The 16,882-nt window shown below is 54.3% G+C and overlaps 2 protein-coding genes across 7 annotated transcripts; one reads left to right on the top strand and one right to left on the bottom strand.

Annotated features, from left to right (window-relative positions):
* The first annotated feature begins 119 nt into the window (after positions 1-119).
* Positions 120-12,008, top strand: LOC6503804 (spectrin beta chain). Of its 6 annotated transcripts, none has more exons than XM_032452714.2 (8): positions 120-298; positions 3,793-10,063; positions 10,122-10,318; positions 10,387-10,555; positions 10,758-10,808; positions 10,992-11,098; positions 11,165-11,331; positions 11,394-12,008. In XM_032452714.2, the coding sequence occupies exons 2-8, from the start codon at positions 4,015-4,017 to the stop codon at positions 11,578-11,580; spliced, it is 6,927 nt and encodes a 2,308-aa protein (XP_032308605.1). In that variant the 5' UTR covers positions 120-298; positions 3,793-4,014; the 3' UTR covers positions 11,581-12,008. The 6 variants fall into 6 exon arrangements, with proteins under 6 accessions (XP_032308605.1, XP_014761085.1, XP_001963712.1 ...); XM_014905599.3 differs by having other exon boundaries at positions 120-302; XM_032452718.2 differs by lacking the exon at positions 120-298 and adding an exon at positions 820-844.
* A 2,048-nt stretch (positions 12,009-14,056) lies between these two features.
* Positions 14,057-16,298, bottom strand: LOC6503848 (O-acyltransferase like protein). Its single transcript, XM_001963675.4, has 3 exons — positions 16,034-16,298; positions 14,327-15,978; positions 14,057-14,254 (listed from the first exon to the last, which is right to left on the bottom strand). Exons 1-3 carry the CDS (start codon positions 16,236-16,238, stop codon positions 14,120-14,122), a joined length of 1,992 nt encoding a protein of 663 aa, XP_001963711.1. The 5' UTR covers positions 16,239-16,298; the 3' UTR covers positions 14,057-14,119.
* Positions 16,299-16,882: the final 584 nt, after the last annotated feature.

Raw genomic sequence — 16,882 nt, 5'->3', positions numbered from 1 at the left:
TTGAAATATTTTTGGGGGCTTTATATAACATCGATTGCAATTTCATTAAGAATAATAATTATTTCTTGAATTTCTTCCAGATTGCCGGGCAATTGGGGCTACGCATTCAAAAATACGGTGGCAGAGTTTTCCCTGCCGCCGCCTGGTCACACTGCACCGTCGTGTTTTGAATACACATTTTCCATTCTCGCAAGCAGTAGATCCGCCAGACCGAAGCCTTTCGACTAACGTGCTAAATCTATGAAATTAACTGTGTTTTATGAATCGATTGGGGCGAGCGGAGAGCCAAAATTATCCAGTAGGTAAGTGCGCTGTGCAAAGCCCCCAATTCGCGCAAAAACGCTTGTGAAATCGGCAACCAACGCCCAAGTACCTAGCACTATAAAAAACTCAGGAGGGGCGAAGAAGAAGCAGCACAAGAGCGGATGAGAGTGCGAATGTATCTCAGAATGGGGGACACCTATCTCGGGAATGCGCTGCCCAGTGGAGTGATATATATGTGTAGATAATATGCGTAAAGAAAACATCATCGATTAAAATTGTCCCAATGTTTCATATTTTGCCGCCGTCGCTGCCTCCGCCCCAGCCCCCGCCACCGTCTCGGCCAGGGCTCTGCCTCTGCCTCTGCCGTTGATGACATCATTCTGTTTTCGGTGAGAGCGCGTAGTGCGTGTTTGTGTTGGTGTTGGTGTTGCTCTGCCGTGGCTCGGCTCGGCTCGGCTATGTTGGCTGCTAGACTCATTACTAGAAACTACTCCCAATCGAACGTGTGTGCCGCCGCATTTGTTTTATTTTTTTGTGCTTTTTTTTTACGTTGACCAGCGCCCCAAAGCGAGCAAGAGAAGTAATTGGCAAAAAAAGAAAAAAGCAAAACAAACAGTGCATCTGCATCTCTATCTGCATCTGCATCTGCATCCGAGAGATCCTATTGTATCTCGGCCGCTCTGCCGAACGTATCTCTGCCGCAGGCGGAGAGAAGCGCCAAGAAAGCCTTAAGTAACATTTGCGTCAGTTCGGTTGGTGATAAAAACGAAAAACGAAAACTGAAAACTGAAAACCGAAAACCGAAATGGTCGGAACGGCAATCGCCTAATCGGAGATACACTCTTACCCACACAGGGGCAGCCTGAGTGCCAACCTGAGTGCCAGTGGCCGTGTGTGAGTGTTTATGACGGCGGGCGCGCTCTCTTCTTCCTCATAGATACACCCATCATCATATGCATTTGGCTTAAATACAGTTACGTGCTCGCCTTGCCTCGCCAGCGCACAAACACCACATAGCCCAGTCACAGTCACAGGCGCAGGCACAGGCACAGTCACACACGCCATGTAAAAATAGGAAGCACTCCCCCGGCCACCCTCCGCCGCCCAGCCCCTTGGAGAGGTCACGAGTTGAAGTTTTTCGTGCGGAGTGGATGAGAGTGAGAAAAGAAAGGCAATAATGAATGCACTGCAGGGTGAAAATCTTCAGAGTCAGTCCCAGTCCCAATCCCACTGACACTTCCATTCCCCGCCGCACAAGTGCAGCTTGTTTGTGTTTGTTGTGTTGTGTTTTGTTGTGTTGTGTTGTTTGTATATTTAGTGGATCGTGTTGTTTATGGCAAGTACGCTGCTACACTGCGCTACACGCACACAGCCCGCCCGACCCAGCCGAACGCACCAATTTGGACGAAAAGGAAAACAGGTTTTCTCCAAAAGCAGAATAAGGCCCGAAAACAAATTACGTTTCCAAAGTTTGACTTTGGTGGTGGGTCAGGTAATTAACTGCTCGGAAGACTACGCTCGCAGGGGGGATCGGCTCGGGCAGCTGCCTACGCCCCTGGCCCCTGGCCCCTAGCCACCAACCACTCGCATTGAGTTTCCAAGTTTCCAACTCGAGTTGAACTCTTGGCCTGCTTAATTGAACTCTCAATTGCCCAACCGCAGCTACCACTACCACGGCACGTACGGGACTCCACGCCCGCTCGCTCTCTCGCCGGGCTCTCCGGCCCACTCGATTATGAGTTCATCGCACAACATACTTTTCCCCACACCCATCCCCAAACTCGCTCGTCCGCTCGCTTTTCCGAGCCACAGCATGATCATCGCCCCTCGAAAGTGTGCCATTCGAAAATCCCAGTCGCTTTTCGCTCCGGAGCCGAGTCGAGTCGGAGTTATGCAGTTGGAGTTGGAAAACAACCCTGGCTCGCATCCCCACCCCCATGCCCAAGCACACCACTGTTTTCGCTCTCACCGACTGCACCACCTTCAGATACTCGGCTTCTCAGATACTCAGATACTCAGATACCCAGATACACAGGCTGGCCCGCTCTCGCTCGCTCCACTTGTGCGTGGCCGCTTTTGTTTTTGCTCGCTCTCGCTCTCGCCCCCGGCCTGCAGCCGCAGTTCCAAGCTTCGTTTTATTAAAATTAAAAATATTACGTAATAGATAGAAGCTGCTGTCCCCCATCTCCGGCTACGGCTTCGGCTCCGGCTCTGTCGCAGTGCGAGCGCGAGTGCGTGTTTGTGTTGCGGGCGAGAGTGTGTGCTGATTTTCTGCTTGTTTGTTTTAACAATTCACGGCGGGCCGTCGTTGTTGTTGCTGGAATTAGTGCGGATGAAATCAGCGGCGCTGGCAGAGCTTGGACAGTCCGCAGCTTAGCAGTAAGGACTGCTTGTCGAAGGGGTTGACCTTCTTTCCGATACCTCCGGCCGGGGAGTGCCTGCCGAGGAGCCTGCGTGCGAAAGGGGAATAAAGGTCAGAGGACATTGGCCCACAAACCCAGGCCCACTCCCCCACCCGCCCCGGCACACAGCTTCTGGCTTGGCCTAGGCCCGCCGGAAGAGTGCACTGCCCAATAACTGAAATGTGAAAGCCAAGGCGAGAGCCGGAGCGGGCGGAGAAAGTGCGGCGGAAAGTGGTGCTAAGTACTCGGCTTTCTGCCCTTTTCACTGCAGCCCAGAAGCTCGCCGAGGTGCGAAAAGCCCGGCAGGTGCGAATGTGCATGTGAATCCGAGTCTGGGGGATCTGCGCCCGAGCCTCGAGGGCCGTCGCTGAATAGGTCGTGATTTCAGATAGCCGGCCAAGTCGATGAAGGCAACTAGCACTTCAGTGTGTCTGTGGATGAGCGCAAAAAACAAGCCCATAAAAGTGGCAGCTCGTTTATCTCGGAGGGCTGTGAGTGGTTACAAGTGCGGTCGTAAAAAGAGGTCGAACAAAGGAGCCCCGAACCGTGATACATGGTTGTGTTGGCAGTCAAGTTAGCAGTTTGTGCCTCCCACTCCTAGCTCTCCTTAGCTCCTAGGTATCCTTCTAGATAGTTAGATAGTATTGTGATAGGTACTTGACCCCTGCAGCCCTGCAGCCCTGTAACTCTCTTCTGAGTCGACCCACTTTGGGGGAGAGAGTGCCCCTCCGTCAATTGATGAACTAATTCGAACAGTCTGCTCGCCAGTGATTGGACACTGGCTGGGCAGAGTGCGCTCCAAGCGATACGCCGGGTTTTGTTTCATGTCCGCACTTTCGATGGTCTGTGAATTGAACTTCCTGCAATTTCACGGGTCCGTCGCTCTGGGGGAAGTGGACAGAAACAGCACAAAAGAGCCCCTCCCCGCCTCGCTGCGCTTATTAGTGGCAGGGCGTGATGTAATCGGTTTAAGTAAGCCGCAATTGTGATCGGACCGGGGGCGGGCCGACGGTGACGCCATCCCCCCAGGCACGGTCCTCGCCCCCCGACCCCGACCCCAGCCCCGACCCCACTCGCAAGTGAATCATTCGCCTAATTATCTAACCGATTTTCCCACCGCTTTCAGTGACTCTCTTCTAAAGGCAACACATTCGGTTTGGACTCAAGGGATACACTGAAAACGCAGGAAAGCAATACGAACCCGAACGAAACGAGGCGGAGAGGCGAGCTCCCAAGGACACGAATATAGACACCTCACTCTATATACTAGAACACTAGGACACCACACACCCGACCCCACAAACGAAAGCACTGTGGAAACTGTAGAAGCTATCACCAGAACCAAACCATGACGACGGACATCTCGATTGTTCGCTGGGATCCCAGCCAGGGTCCCGGAAACGAGTACATCGACGAGTACGAGTACGACGGGGGCAACTCCAGCTCCCGGCTGTTCGAGCGCTCCAGGATCAAGGCCCTGGCCGAGGAGCGCGAGAGCGTCCAGAAAAAGACCTTCACCAAGTGGGTGAACTCGCACCTGTGCCGGGTGAACTGCCGGATCGCTGACCTCTACGTGGACATGCGGGACGGCAAGCACCTGATCAAGCTGCTGGAGGTGCTGTCCGGCGAGAGGCTTCCCAAGCCCACCAAGGGCAAGATGAGGATCCACTGCCTGGAGAACGTGGACAAGGCGCTGCAGTTCCTGCGGGAGCAGCGCGTTCACCTGGAGAACATCGGCTCCCACGACATCGTCGACGGCAATGCTTCCCTCAACCTGGGCCTGATTTGGACCATCATCCTGCGCTTCCAGATCCAGGACATCACCATCGAGGAGGTCGACAACAAGGAGACCAAGTCGGCCAAGGACGCCCTGCTGCTGTGGTGCCAGATGAAGACCGCCGGCTACCACAACGTCAACGTGCGCAACTTCACCACCTCGTGGCGCGACGGCCTGGCCTTCAACGCCATCATCCACAAACACCGTCCGGACCTGGTCCAGTTCGAGAAGCTGTCGAAGACGAACGCCATCCACAACCTGAACAACGCCTTCGACGTGGCCGAGGACAAGCTGGGCCTGGCCAAGCTCCTCGACGCCGAGGACGTCTTCGTGGAGCACCCCGACGAGAAGTCGATCATCACCTACGTGGTCACCTACTACCACTACTTCAGCAAGCTCAAGCAGGAGACGGTCCAGGGCAAGAGGATCGGCAAGGTGGTCGGCATCGCCATGGAGAACGACAAGATGATCCAGGACTACGAGCACTTCACCAGCGACCTGCTCAAGTGGATCGAGACCACCATTCAATCGCTCGGCGAGCGCGAGTTCGAGAACTCCCTGGCCGGAGTCCAGGGCCAGCTGGCCCAGTTCTCCAACTACAGGACGATCGAGAAGCCACCCAAGTTCGTGGAGAAGGGCAACCTGGAGGTGCTGCTCTTCACCCTGCAGTCGAAGATGCGGGCCAACAACCAGAAGCCCTACACCCCCAAGGAGGGCAAGATGATCTCCGACATCAACAAGGCCTGGGAGCGCCTCGAGAAGGCCGAGCACGAGCGCGAGCTGGCGCTGCGCGAGGAGCTCATCCGGCAGGAGAAGCTGGAGCAGCTGGCCGCCCGCTTCGACCGCAAGGCCTCCATGCGGGAGACCTGGCTGTCCGAGAACCAGCGCCTCGTCAGCCAGGACAACTTCGGTTTCGATCTGGCTGCCGTGGAGGCCGCCGCCAAGAAGCACGAGGCTATCGAGACGGACATTTTCGCGTACGAGGAGCGTGTCCAAGCGGTGGTGGCCGTGTGCGATGAGCTGGAGTCCGAGAGGTACCACGACGTCAAGAGGATACTTTTGCGCAAGGACAACGTGATGCGCCTGTGGACATACCTTCTGGAGCTGCTCCGAGCGCGTCGCATGCGCCTGGAGATCTCCCTGCAGCTGCAGCAGAACTTCCAGGAGATGCTCTACATCTTGGACAACATGGAGGAGATTAAGCAGCTGCTCATGACCGACGACTACGGCAAGCACCTGATGGGCGTGGAGGACCTGCTGCAGAAGCACTCCCTCGTCGAGGCCGACATCAACATCCTGGGCGAGCGCGTCAAGGTGGTGGTGCAGAACTCGCAGAAGTTCCTCAGCGACGACCCCGAGTCCTACAAGCCCTGCGACCCGGAGATCATCGTCTCCCGCGTCCAGCAGCTGGAGGACGCCTACGCAGAACTCGTGCGTCTGGCCGTGGAGCGCAGGAGTCGCCTGGAGGAGAGCCGCAAGCTCTGGCAGTTCTATTGGGACACCGCCGACGAGGAGAACTGGATCAAGGAGAAGGAGCAGATCGTGTCGACCGACGAGATCGGCCACGACCTGACCACCGTCAACCTGCTGCTCAGCAAGCACAAGGCCCTCGAGTCGGAGATCACCTCGCATGACCCCCAGCTGCAGAACGTGGCCAAGGTGGGCGCCGAGCTGATCACCGAAGGCCACTTCGGAGCCGACCGCATCAAGGACCGCTTGAAGGAGATCTTGTCCAAGTGGGACCACCTGCTGGACCTCACCAAGTACCGCCGCCAGCGCCTGGAGAACGCCGTCGAGTACTTCCAGCTGTTCGCCGACGCCGACGACGTGGATAACTGGATGCTGGACACGCTGCGCATCGTTTCCAGCGAGGACGTCGGCCGGGACGAGGCCAACGTGCAGTCGCTGCTGAAGAAGCACAAGGACGTGGCCGACGAGCTGAAGAACTATGCCGAGGTGATCGACGCACTGCACAAGCAGGCCGAGACCCTGAAGCTCAACGAGGCGGAGAAGGCGAACGTGGACAAGCGGCTGGAGGCGATCGACAGCCGGTACAAGGAGCTCACCGAGCTGGCAAAGCTCCGCAAGCAGCGCCTGCTGGACGCCCTCAGCCTCTACAAGCTTATGTCCGAGGCCGACGGCGTGGAGCAGTGGATCAAGGAGAAGACCAAGATGCTGGACACGATGACGCCGGGCAAGGACATCGAGGACGTGGAGATCATGAAGCACCGCTTCGAGGGCTTCGACAAGGAGATGAACGCCAACGCCTCCAGGGTGGCCGTCGTCAACCAGCTGGCCCGCCAGCTGCTCCACGTGGAGCACCCCAATTCGGACGAGATCCTGGAGCGACAAAACCACCTCAACCAGGAGTGGTCGGCCCTGCGCGAGAAGGCCGAGGCCAAGATGGACGACCTGAAGTCTGCCCACGGCGTGCAGACCTTCTACATCGAGTGCCGCGAGACTATCTCGTGGATCGAGGACAAGAAGCGCATCCTGACCGAGACCGACAGCCTGGAGATGGACCTCACCGGAGTGATGACTCTGCAGCGCCGTCTCAGCGGCATGGACCGCGACCTAGCCGCCATTCAGGCTAAGCTTTCCAGCCTGGAGCGGGAGGCGAACAGCATCGAGGACGAGCACCCGGAGGAGGCGCAGCTGATCCGCGAGCGCATCGCCCAAATCGAGCTGATCTGGGAACAGCTCACCCAGATGCTCAAGGAGCGCGACTCGAAGCTGGAGGAGGCCGGCGACCTGCACCGGTTCCTGCGCGACCTGGACCACTTCCAGACCTGGCTGACCAAGACCCAGACGGACGTGGCCTCCGAGGACACGCCCACCTCGCTGCCAGAGGCCGAGAAGCTGCTCAACCAGCACCAGTCCATCCGCGAGGAGATCGACAACTACACCGAGGACTACAAGAACATGATGGAGTACGGCGAGCGACTGACATCCGAGGGCAACACCTCCGACGACCCGCAGTACATGTTCCTGCGGGAGCGCCTGAACGCCCTCAAGGACGGCTGGGAGGAGCTGCACCAGATGTGGGAGAACAGGCAGGTGCTGCTGTCGCAGAGCCTCGACCAGCAGCTCTTCAACCGCGACGCCCGCCAGACGGAGGTGCTGCTCAGCCAGCAGGAGCACTTCCTCAGCAAGGACGACACCCCGGTGAACCTGGAGCAGGCCGAGAACCAGCTGAAGCGCCACGAGGCCTTCCTCACCACCATGGAGGCCAACGACGACAAGATCAACACGCTGCTCCAAGTGGCCGATACCCTCGTGGAGAAGGACCACTTCGACGCGGACAAGATCGGCAAACGGGCCGAGAACATCACCGGACGGCGGGACGACAACCGGCAGAGGGCCCTGGAGCAGCACGAGAAGCTGAAGAACCAGGTGAAGCTGCACGAGTTCCTCCAGGACCTGGAGGAGCTGGCCGAGTGGGTGCAGGAGAAGTACGCCACGTCCCAGGACGAGACCTACAGGAGCGCCAAGACCATCCACTCGAAGTGGACGCGCCACCAGGCGTTCGAGGCCGAGATAGCCGCCAACAAGGAGCGCCTGTACGAGGCCGAGAAGTCCGCTCAGGAACTGTCGAAGGAGAAGCCCGAGTTCAAGGACGTGATCGAGCCGAAGCTGAAGGAGCTGGCCAAGCAGTTCGACGACCTGGAGGTGCATACCAAGGAGAAGGGCGCCATGCTGTTCGACGCCAACCGCGAGGTGCTCGTCCAGCAGACCTGCGACGACATCGACTCCTACATCACCGACCTGGAGAAGCAGATCGTCAGCGGCGACACGGCCAATGACCTCACCTCGGTGAACATCCTGATGCAGAAGCAGCAGGTCATCCAGACCCAGATGGCGGTGAAGGCGCGCCAGGTGGAGGAGATCGACAAGCAGACCGAGTACCTGCAGAAGACGGTGCCCGAGGAGAAGATAGAGCCGATCGTGGTGAAGAAGACCGCCGTGCTGGAGCGCTTCGAGAAGATCAAGGCGCCGCTGCTGGAGCGCCAGAAGGCCCTCGAGAAGAAGAAGGAGGCCTTCCAGTTCTGCCGCGACGTCGAGGACGAGAAGCTCTGGATCGACGAGAAGCTGCCGGTGGCCAACTCCTCGGACTACGGCAACTCCCTCTTTAACGTGCACGTCCTCAAGAAGAAGAACCAGTCGCTGGCCACCGAGATCGACAACCACGAGCCGCGCATCAATGCCATCTGCAACAACGGCCGCAAGCTGATCGACGAGGGCCACGAGGACGCCAAGAAGTTCGAGGCCCTGATCAGCGACCTCACCCAGAAGTGGCAGGAGCTGAAGGACGCCATCGAGAACCGGCGCAAGCACCTGCTCGAGTCGGAGAAGGTGCAGCAGTACTTCTTCGACGCCCAGGAGGCCGAGTCGTGGATGAGCGAGCTGGAGCTCTACATGATGGTGGAGGACCGCGGCAAGGACGAGATCAGCGCCCAGAACCTGATGAAGAAGCACGAGAACCTGGAGCAGTCCGTCGAGGACTACGCCAACACCATCCGCCAACTGGGCGAGGTGGCGCGCCAGTTCAACGGCGACGACATCTCCTCCGGCGACGCGGTGGCCGTCAAGCAGTCGCAGCTGGACAAGCTCTACGCCGGACTCAAGGACCTGGCCGGCGAGCGCAGGGCACGCCTCAACGAGGCCCTCCAGCTGTTCATGCTCAGTCGGGAGGTGGACGACCTGGAGCAGTGGATCACCGACCGCGAAGTGGTGGCCGGCTCCCAGGAGCTGGGCCAGGACTTCGACCACGTCACACTGCTGTCGGAGCGCTTCAACGAGTTCGCGCGGGACACGGAGGCCGTGGGCGGCGAGCGGGTGGCAAAGGTCAACGGCATCGCCGACAACCTCATCCAAGCCGGACACTCCGACTCGGCCACGATCGCCGAGTGGAAGGACAACCTGAACGAGTCGTGGCAGGATCTGCTCGAGCTGATCGAGACCCGCACCCAGATGCTGGCTGCCTCGCGGGAGCTGCACAAGTTCTTCCACGACTGCAAGGATGTGCTGGGCCGCATCCTGGAGAAGCAGCACGGCGTCTCCGACGAGCTGGGCCGTGACGCCGGCTCCGTTTCGACGCTGCAGCGCAAGCACCACAACTTCCAGCAGGACCTGACCACACTCTACTCCCAGGTGCAGCAGATCCAGGACGAGTCCGCCAAGCTGCAGGACGCCTACGCCGGCGACAAGGCTAAGGAGATCACCAACCGCGAGAAGGAGGTGCTGCACGCCTGGGAGAACCTGCAGGCGATGTGCGACGCTCGCAAACAGAAGCTGGCCGACACCGGCGACCTCTTCCGCTTCTTCAACATGGTACGCATCCTGATGATCTGGATGGAGGACCTCGTCCGCCAGATGAACACCTCCGAGAAGCCGCGCGACGTCTCCGGCGTGGAGCTGCTGATGAACAACCACCAGAGCCTAAAGGCCGAAATAGACACCCGGGAGGACAACTTCGGGGCCTGCATTTCGCTAGGCAAGGAGCTGCTGACCCGCAACCACTACGCCTCCTCTGATATTAAGGACCGCCTCCTGCAGCTGAGCAACAGCCGCAACGCCCTGCTCCGCCGCTGGGAGGAGCGCTGGGAGAACCTCCAGCTGAGTGAGTACCCGACACCATAGTGTCTTCAATGCCCCCTCCTAACCGATTATCCGTTTAGTCTTGGAGGTCTACCAATTCGCCCGAGACGCTGCCGTGGCCGAGGCCTGGCTGATCGCCCAGGAACCCTACCTTCTCTCCTCGGAACTGGGCCACACCATCGACGAGGTGGAGAACCTGATAAAGAAGCACGAGGCCTTCGAGAAGTCCGCCGCCGCCCAGGAGGAGCGCTTCAGTGCTCTTGAGCGTTTGACAACAGTAAGTGTCCCTGGAGATTTTCTCTTGGAGAGAATACCATGCTAATCATAACTTGTGCCTGCTTACAGTTTGAGCTTAAGGAAATGAAGAGGCGCCAGGAGCTGGCGGAGGAGGCCGAAAGACAGAGGATCAAGGAGGAGCAGGAGGCCAAGGCCGTCTCTGAGGCGGCGGAACAGGCCAAACGAGAGGCTGAGCGGCGCGACGACGTGGATGTTGGAGCTTCGCACGACGACTCCGGTAAGCACTCCGAATAATACTCCCTCCAGGCTGTTGCCTGAGCCCCAGTCATATCCCCCAAACCGAAACCCAAACCCAATCCCAAATCCAAGAAAGCAAACTCAACTTGTCTCCACATTTTCTGTCGTTCACTCATGCTTACTAAAACAATCCTAACTATGATCGCCCTTGCGTCGGATTACTAACCACTTGAACCGTGCAGCCGCGAAAGACACCGCCGTCGAATTCGAGCGTGTTGTCGAGATCCAAACAGGTATACTCACGGCACACGGCACCAGCTATGGGCCTGTGCCGATTCGTAGCATTCGCAGTTAGCCGCTTTAGTTTGTGGATCTTATGTTGTGTTATGAGTTATGAGTTGTTATGAGTAGGAGTTGTTATGAGTTGCACGTAGGTTTGAACAGCCGGTCTAATAATTGCCTTTTCCTGTTCCCAGAACGAGGAGCTACACCATCTGCTGGCGAAGGCCAGGAGGGCTATGTGACACGGAAGCACGAGTGGGACTCGACCACCAAAAAGGCCTCCAACCGATCCTGGGATAAGGTAAGTGAGAAGCCACTCCACGTTCGGACGTAGGTGGACCTAACCCTTTGGCCTTTGCTCCTTCAGGTTTACATGGCTGCCCGGGGTGGACGCATTTCGTTCTTCAAAGATCAGAAGGGTTACAAGAGTAATCCCGAATTGACCTTCCGCGGCGAGCCCAGCTACGATCTGCAGGGAGCCTCCATTGAAATTGCCAATGACTACACCAAGAAGAAGCACGTATTGCGAGTCAAGTGAGTTCCCCTGAGACCCATTGTCCTGGGAAAGGTTTATACTAATTCTTCCGTCTTCGCAGGCTCTCCAATGGCGCAGAGTTCTTACTGCAGGCCCATGACGACACCGAGATGTCCCAGTGGGTGTCCAGCCTGAAGGCCCAGAGCGATTCGGCAGCGGTGGCCGCCAGCAGGTCCCAGACCCTGCCCGCCACCTCACAAAAGGACGAACCAAAGCGCAGATCGTTTTTTACTTTAAAGAAAAAGTAAACTAATGCTAGAGGACACTCTCTTACACACACCCTGCCCCCCACACACATAAGCAAGAGCAGCTAATTAAAAAAATGCAAAAACGACAAATTATACACAAAGATTAAGAGGACGCAAGAAATATATATATTTTTTTTCATATATTTAAACTTATTTCGTAATGAGAAGTAAAAGAAAACAAAAGCTACAAAAACTTGCAAGAAACGAGCAAAACGTAAACAATTATTATTATGCTTATCAAATTTGCACGATAAATACTGCTATTATGATTAAACGTATGTATCTTATTTATTTAAACAAATACAAGGTAATATAATGATAAAACAAAACAAAAAAATACAAAAAACAAACAAAATGTTTGAGGAAAAGAACTCGTGTATGCATTTCAATGTATTCGATAAATAAACGAAATATTCCTTTAAAGTACACACCTTTCCAACGAATTAGTCGGTGGCTTTTGGGAGTAGCTCTTTTTTGGGCGATGCTACTCTAAGGTAAGGTTTCCTTTAGGTAACCATATATATAGCCCAAATTGTATTCACAATATAGGAGCTGGATACTGATTGGATACTATGTATACAGCTTTGGATTGAACTGGAATATGGAACGTTTTGTGGGCGGGTATCTCTATCCAAAGGAGATGGAGCTTATAGTTTCTAATTCCGAGAAGCACCATTGCCAATCAAAGTTGGTATTCAAATTTTAACCATTTTTGGGATTTTTCGAAAATGGTATTCCGCTTTTGAATCCGTTGCGAAATGGCTAAAATATCAACTAAAACGTGCATCAAAAATTCATCTTTTGAAAAAATAGAAAAAGCTTTAAAAACAGGATCCCAAATTTTTCCGTTTTTGAAAGAAAAATGTTCATAACGGTGCTAATACTTGGCAGATCATTAAACGTTATACCTTCCCGATTTTGGAACTGCGAGTAGCATCGTTTTCTCTCAAAATCCGCCAAAAAAAATTTTTGACCCATTTTTCGAAATTTTTATGCGTTTTGGCCGCCAAGGCGCAACTTTCGAAACGCATATCTTGGCCATTTCTAAACGGATTTTAGAAAGGGGTGCCATTTTGCGATCAGGACTCCGATATCCTTCGAACTGCATCCCAGGATTTTGAAAATCGGGCAACAAAATTTCGACCCGATTTTCGCGATTTTGACAAGGGTACCATCAGGATTTTTTGCGATGGCTGCCGGCCGCCGGTTGGGCATCTTGCCAAGCTCATATTTTGGCCATTTCCCAACCGATCTTGGAAAAGGAAGTCATTTTGGAATCAGGACCTCAATGTCGTTCGATCTGCATCTAAAGTTTTTCGAAATCGGACAATAAAATTTTCGCTGATTTTTGCAAAAAATCCTGATGGTACCCCTTTGAAAAATTTCGAAAAATGGGTCAATATTTTCATTTGCAGATTTTGATTGGGAATGATTCTACTCGGAGTTCTAAGATCGGGAAGGTATGCCATTTGATGATGTGCCAAGTATTAGCTGAGTTATGAACATTTTTCGTTTCAAAAACGGAAAAAATTGGGATCCAGTTTTAAAATGTTTTTCTTGTTTCAAAATATGAATTTTTGATGCACGTTTTAGTAGATATTTTACCTATTTCGCGACGGATTCCGAAACTTAATGCCATTTATGAATCAGAACACTAATCGCCATCGAACTGCATCAAAAGATCGGACATATCAAACAAATACGATTTTCAAGAAATTTGCACTGCGTTTGGGCCGCCAAGGCGCTTCTTTGCAAGCTCATATCTCGGCTAATTCTTAACGGATATTGAAAAGGGGTGTCATTTTGTAACCAGGGCATCAATATCCTTCGATCTGCATCAAAAGTTTTTTAAAATCGGACAATAAAATTTTCGCCAATTTTTACAAAAAATCCTGATGGTACCCCTGTCAAAATCGCGAAAATCGGGTCGAAATTTTGTTGCCCGATTTTCAAAATCCTGGGATGCAGTTCGAAGGATATCGAAGTCCTGATTGCGAAATGATATCCCTTTTCCAAATCCTTCAAGAAATGGCCAAGATATGCGTTTCGAAAGTTGAGCCTTGGCGGTCCAAACGCGGCGCAAATTTCTAAAAAACTGGTTAGTCCATCGATGTTTTTAGTTCACCTAGCTAGGGGTGGGGAATTCAAAATACTTTACTAGAGGTGGGAATTCAAGAAACTGATTTACTTATCGATATTTTTAGTGTGTTAGGGGTGGGGAGTTCAAAGTCCGCTAAGATTATCGATTTATTTAGTTCGCTGGAGGTGGGGAATTCAAACACCTTTCAGTTCATCCATATTTTTAGTTCACAACTGGTGGCGGCAAATTCAAAATAATTTACTAGAGGTCGGTGGTTCAAAATTCGTTTGCTTCATCGTTACTTTAAAATTCGCCTCGGATAAATTGGAAACTCAAAATTAGGATATATTGATGGCCAACTGCTCGATGTCGACCGTATTTATAAAAATAGTGATCTACTAAACATATACCTTTAATTCTTCTAAACAACGAGGAGGGAAAAGAATATATTTTATAAAACTAAGGAGTTTTCTTTCTGGGGGATCGTGAGCTAGTGAGCAGGCTGGATAATCGGTTGAAGGGCAGCTCGATCAGCAAGGTGGCTACTATAGCTAGGAAGTAGCAAATGCCGGAGTGGCCCACTGTCAGGAGCATCTGAAAGGACATGGGAGAGGTTAAAGGAGTCGTCTAGAACATTTTGCCGGAGAGGCACGCTGGATAACTCACCAGCAAGGTCTTGTCCGCGTTAATGGCGGAGGTAAAGGAGTGGTAGAACCAAATGATAATGATGGGGTTCAGCAAGTAGATGGCGTAAGTGAACCTGCTCATCCGCTGCAGCTGATCGGAATGCAAAAGGGTCAGGAGCCAGCGATTGGGCGCCCAAGCATCCCGGCCATCGCCACTCAGGATTAGGTGGCCGGCCCAGGTAGCCACCAGAAGCCGTAAAACGGCCATAATGGCGCCGAGGACGCTAGCCGCCGGCAGCTGCTCCGCTAGAACCTTCTGCAGCAGCCAGCCCAGGATCAGGCTAAGAGCCAGCTTGGACCACCAATTTGGCAGGAGCAGGGCAGAGGGCGGTTCCCAGCCACGAGCGTGGGAATACCCGTAGGCCCCGCCCACGATGTAGGCTAGTAAGCGGATGACGGGACTCACGTAAAACCACTCGCCTGCCTGGTAGAACTCCTCAAAGTTTGGCTTCACCTGCAGCAGCTCCATCATCACCGACGAGTAGAGGATGCTAGTGGCCAGGAGTAGACCGGCCAGCCACCTGACGACCCGGGGGTGCCGGGTGTGCAGAAAGAGCAGAAGAAGCGCTAGCATATAGAGCTGCATGTCGCAGGCCAGGTACCAGGTCCAGGAGCCGCACAGCTCCACCACGGGAAATAGGTTCTGCACGAAAAGCAGGTTGCGCCACCAGTGCCGGTGGCAGATCTCGTCATGTGGAACAGTCACGTATAGCAGAGAGACTTGCCGTTGGTACTGGGATCCCACGGACCCCAGAAGCATGACCATGAATTGGAGAGGCGCTAGGCGCAGGAAACGCCGAAAGACCTGGCCCAGAAAGCGACGCACGTTTCTGCCAGATAAACCGTCGCTGGCGATGTCCTGTTGAAGCTGCTCATCGCGCAAAAAGTTGGACACCGTCAAGAAGCCGCTGATCACGAAAAAGACCTCCACCGTGCTAGGCCAGTAGGTGTGCCGCATCGTCATCGCTGTCACGGTTTCTAGGAGCTTCAACGAGGGGTCCCCGGCGAATACCTTGTACCAGACCACATGGACTCCCAGCAGGGCGAAGGCGGTGACCACGCGGAGACCGTTTATGCAGCTGTTCTCCTCTGCGCTGACCTGCCAGGCGCGCTGCCAGTTGCTCCTTAGGTCAAAGCAGGCTAAGATCTTCGAGTACTGGGCCAAGCCAGCGCTGGAAAGTAGGCAGAGCAGCATCTGGCCCCCGGACAGCACCAAAAACAGCTGGACCGTCCGGCTGGCAAAGAAGTCCGCCCTCAGACCCGGCCTTTTCACCTCGGCCAAGCTTGGCCGCATCTTCCATCGCCGGAAGGAGCGGCCCTTGCCCGCGGCCAGGATTCCATGCAACAGATGCTCTATCTCGGGAGAGTCGCAGCTCCGGGGCAAGCACAGGCCGATGTGCAGCAGGGATTCCTCCTTGATGACATGCTTTAGGTGCCAGGAGGAGTGGGGCCAAACGTAAGCCACTAGGTAGTCTAGGGGAAAGGGTGCTATGGTGCGCAGCAGGCGGGCGTCCCGCTCGGTATAGTCGAGGAGCACCGGCTCACTGGCCGCCCGGCAGGTGGACGGGCTGCCTAGCCACATGCTGTGGCCCATCATGAAGTCACCGAAGCCCTCGCCGGAGGCGTCCCGCGCTGACGGGAATCAGAGTTATCAGGTTATATTCTCTGGCACATCTCACAAACTTACCCTTTACTGCCCATGGCGCCTCCTTCTCCAGGCCATCGTGGAGGCGCAGCAGTTCCTTTTCGCACGTGGTAAGAGTGGCGTTTCCACTGTTTCCTTCCTGGACAACCCCGTCTACCAGGTCTAGTAGCAGGGACTCCCTTTCGCCGAACGCAGCGACTATCTGAACTATTAGAAGGACTTGGAGCAACATGGATCCGGACGACATCACCACTAAGCTCCGCGACAGATGCCGCACAACTGGCCATACCCATCTGGCCGCGCCAAAGCAAAGTCTAACCGAGCCACCTAACCCCGGATGTTCAAATAGATCCGGCGGTGATCCGCGAGAAATCGTTTAATGGTCGTGGCCGGTTTTTATTACCTTGTCAGCCTCGATTCTACCCTTTGGTAGAACTGGTGCTAAATGATTTCCAGACAAGATCAGGCTGAGAGATCATCTTACAAACTTACGATATTCGATCTTCAGCCTGCAGAACTCTACGGAGCATATGGAACGGCTGCCCAGAGAGCAGGATTAAAGGAGCTAGGAAAGGAAATCAAAAGGGAGGGATTGCAAGTCGAACGAGCGACCATTGGCCCTCGAAGCCAATGATACCCGTAACCGGGCTTGGTATGAACGACGTTTGAATTAATCTTTATGGGACAACCTGACCCAGGTTGGTCGTAATCGTAAATCGCAGACTTAGTTGCCACCTGACCGCTACAATGTACAAAGATCTTTATCGAGCCATTATTATTTGAATAATTGTGTGATGAACACCCGGGTGGAAGAGACGCAGTTGCAGAGTGTAGCAACATGCAAATATTTGAAAAGCAGCGACGGAAATCACAGGAGCGAAGCAAGTTAAT

Source organism: Drosophila ananassae, chromosome XL (genome assembly GCF_017639315.1).
Source record: "Drosophila ananassae strain 14024-0371.13 chromosome XL, ASM1763931v2, whole genome shotgun sequence".
NCBI classification, from domain to species: domain Eukaryota; kingdom Metazoa; phylum Arthropoda; class Insecta; order Diptera; family Drosophilidae; genus Drosophila; species Drosophila ananassae.
This window is presented reverse-complemented; position numbering and strand designations above follow the sequence as displayed.

What these genes read in the sequence shown, in the direction of transcription:
- LOC6503848 (XM_001963675.4), bottom strand. Translation starts at nt 16,238, where the DNA reads ATGTCGTCCGGATCCATGTTGCTCCAAGTCCTTCTAATAGTTCAGATA. An exon ending in GGCGCCATGGGCAGTAAAGG is followed by an intron (nt 15,979 to 16,033) that starts GTAAGTTTGTGA and finishes GATTCCCGTCAG; the next exon opens with CGCGGGACGCCTCCGGCGAG. An exon ending in ACGCGGACAAGACCTTGCTG is followed by an intron (nt 14,255 to 14,326) that starts GTGAGTTATCCA and finishes ATGTCCTTTCAG; the next exon opens with ATGCTCCTGACAGTGGGCCA.
- LOC6503804 (XM_032452714.2), top strand. Translation starts at nt 4,015, where the DNA reads ATGACGACGGACATCTCGATTGTTCGCTGGGATCCCAGCCAGGGTCCC. An exon ending in AGCTTCGCACGACGACTCCG is followed by an intron (nt 10,556 to 10,757) that starts GTAAGCACTCCG and finishes TGAACCGTGCAG; the next exon opens with CCGCGAAAGACACCGCCGTC. An exon ending in AAGCACGTATTGCGAGTCAA is followed by an intron (nt 11,332 to 11,393) that starts GTGAGTTCCCCT and finishes CCGTCTTCGCAG; the next exon opens with GCTCTCCAATGGCGCAGAGT.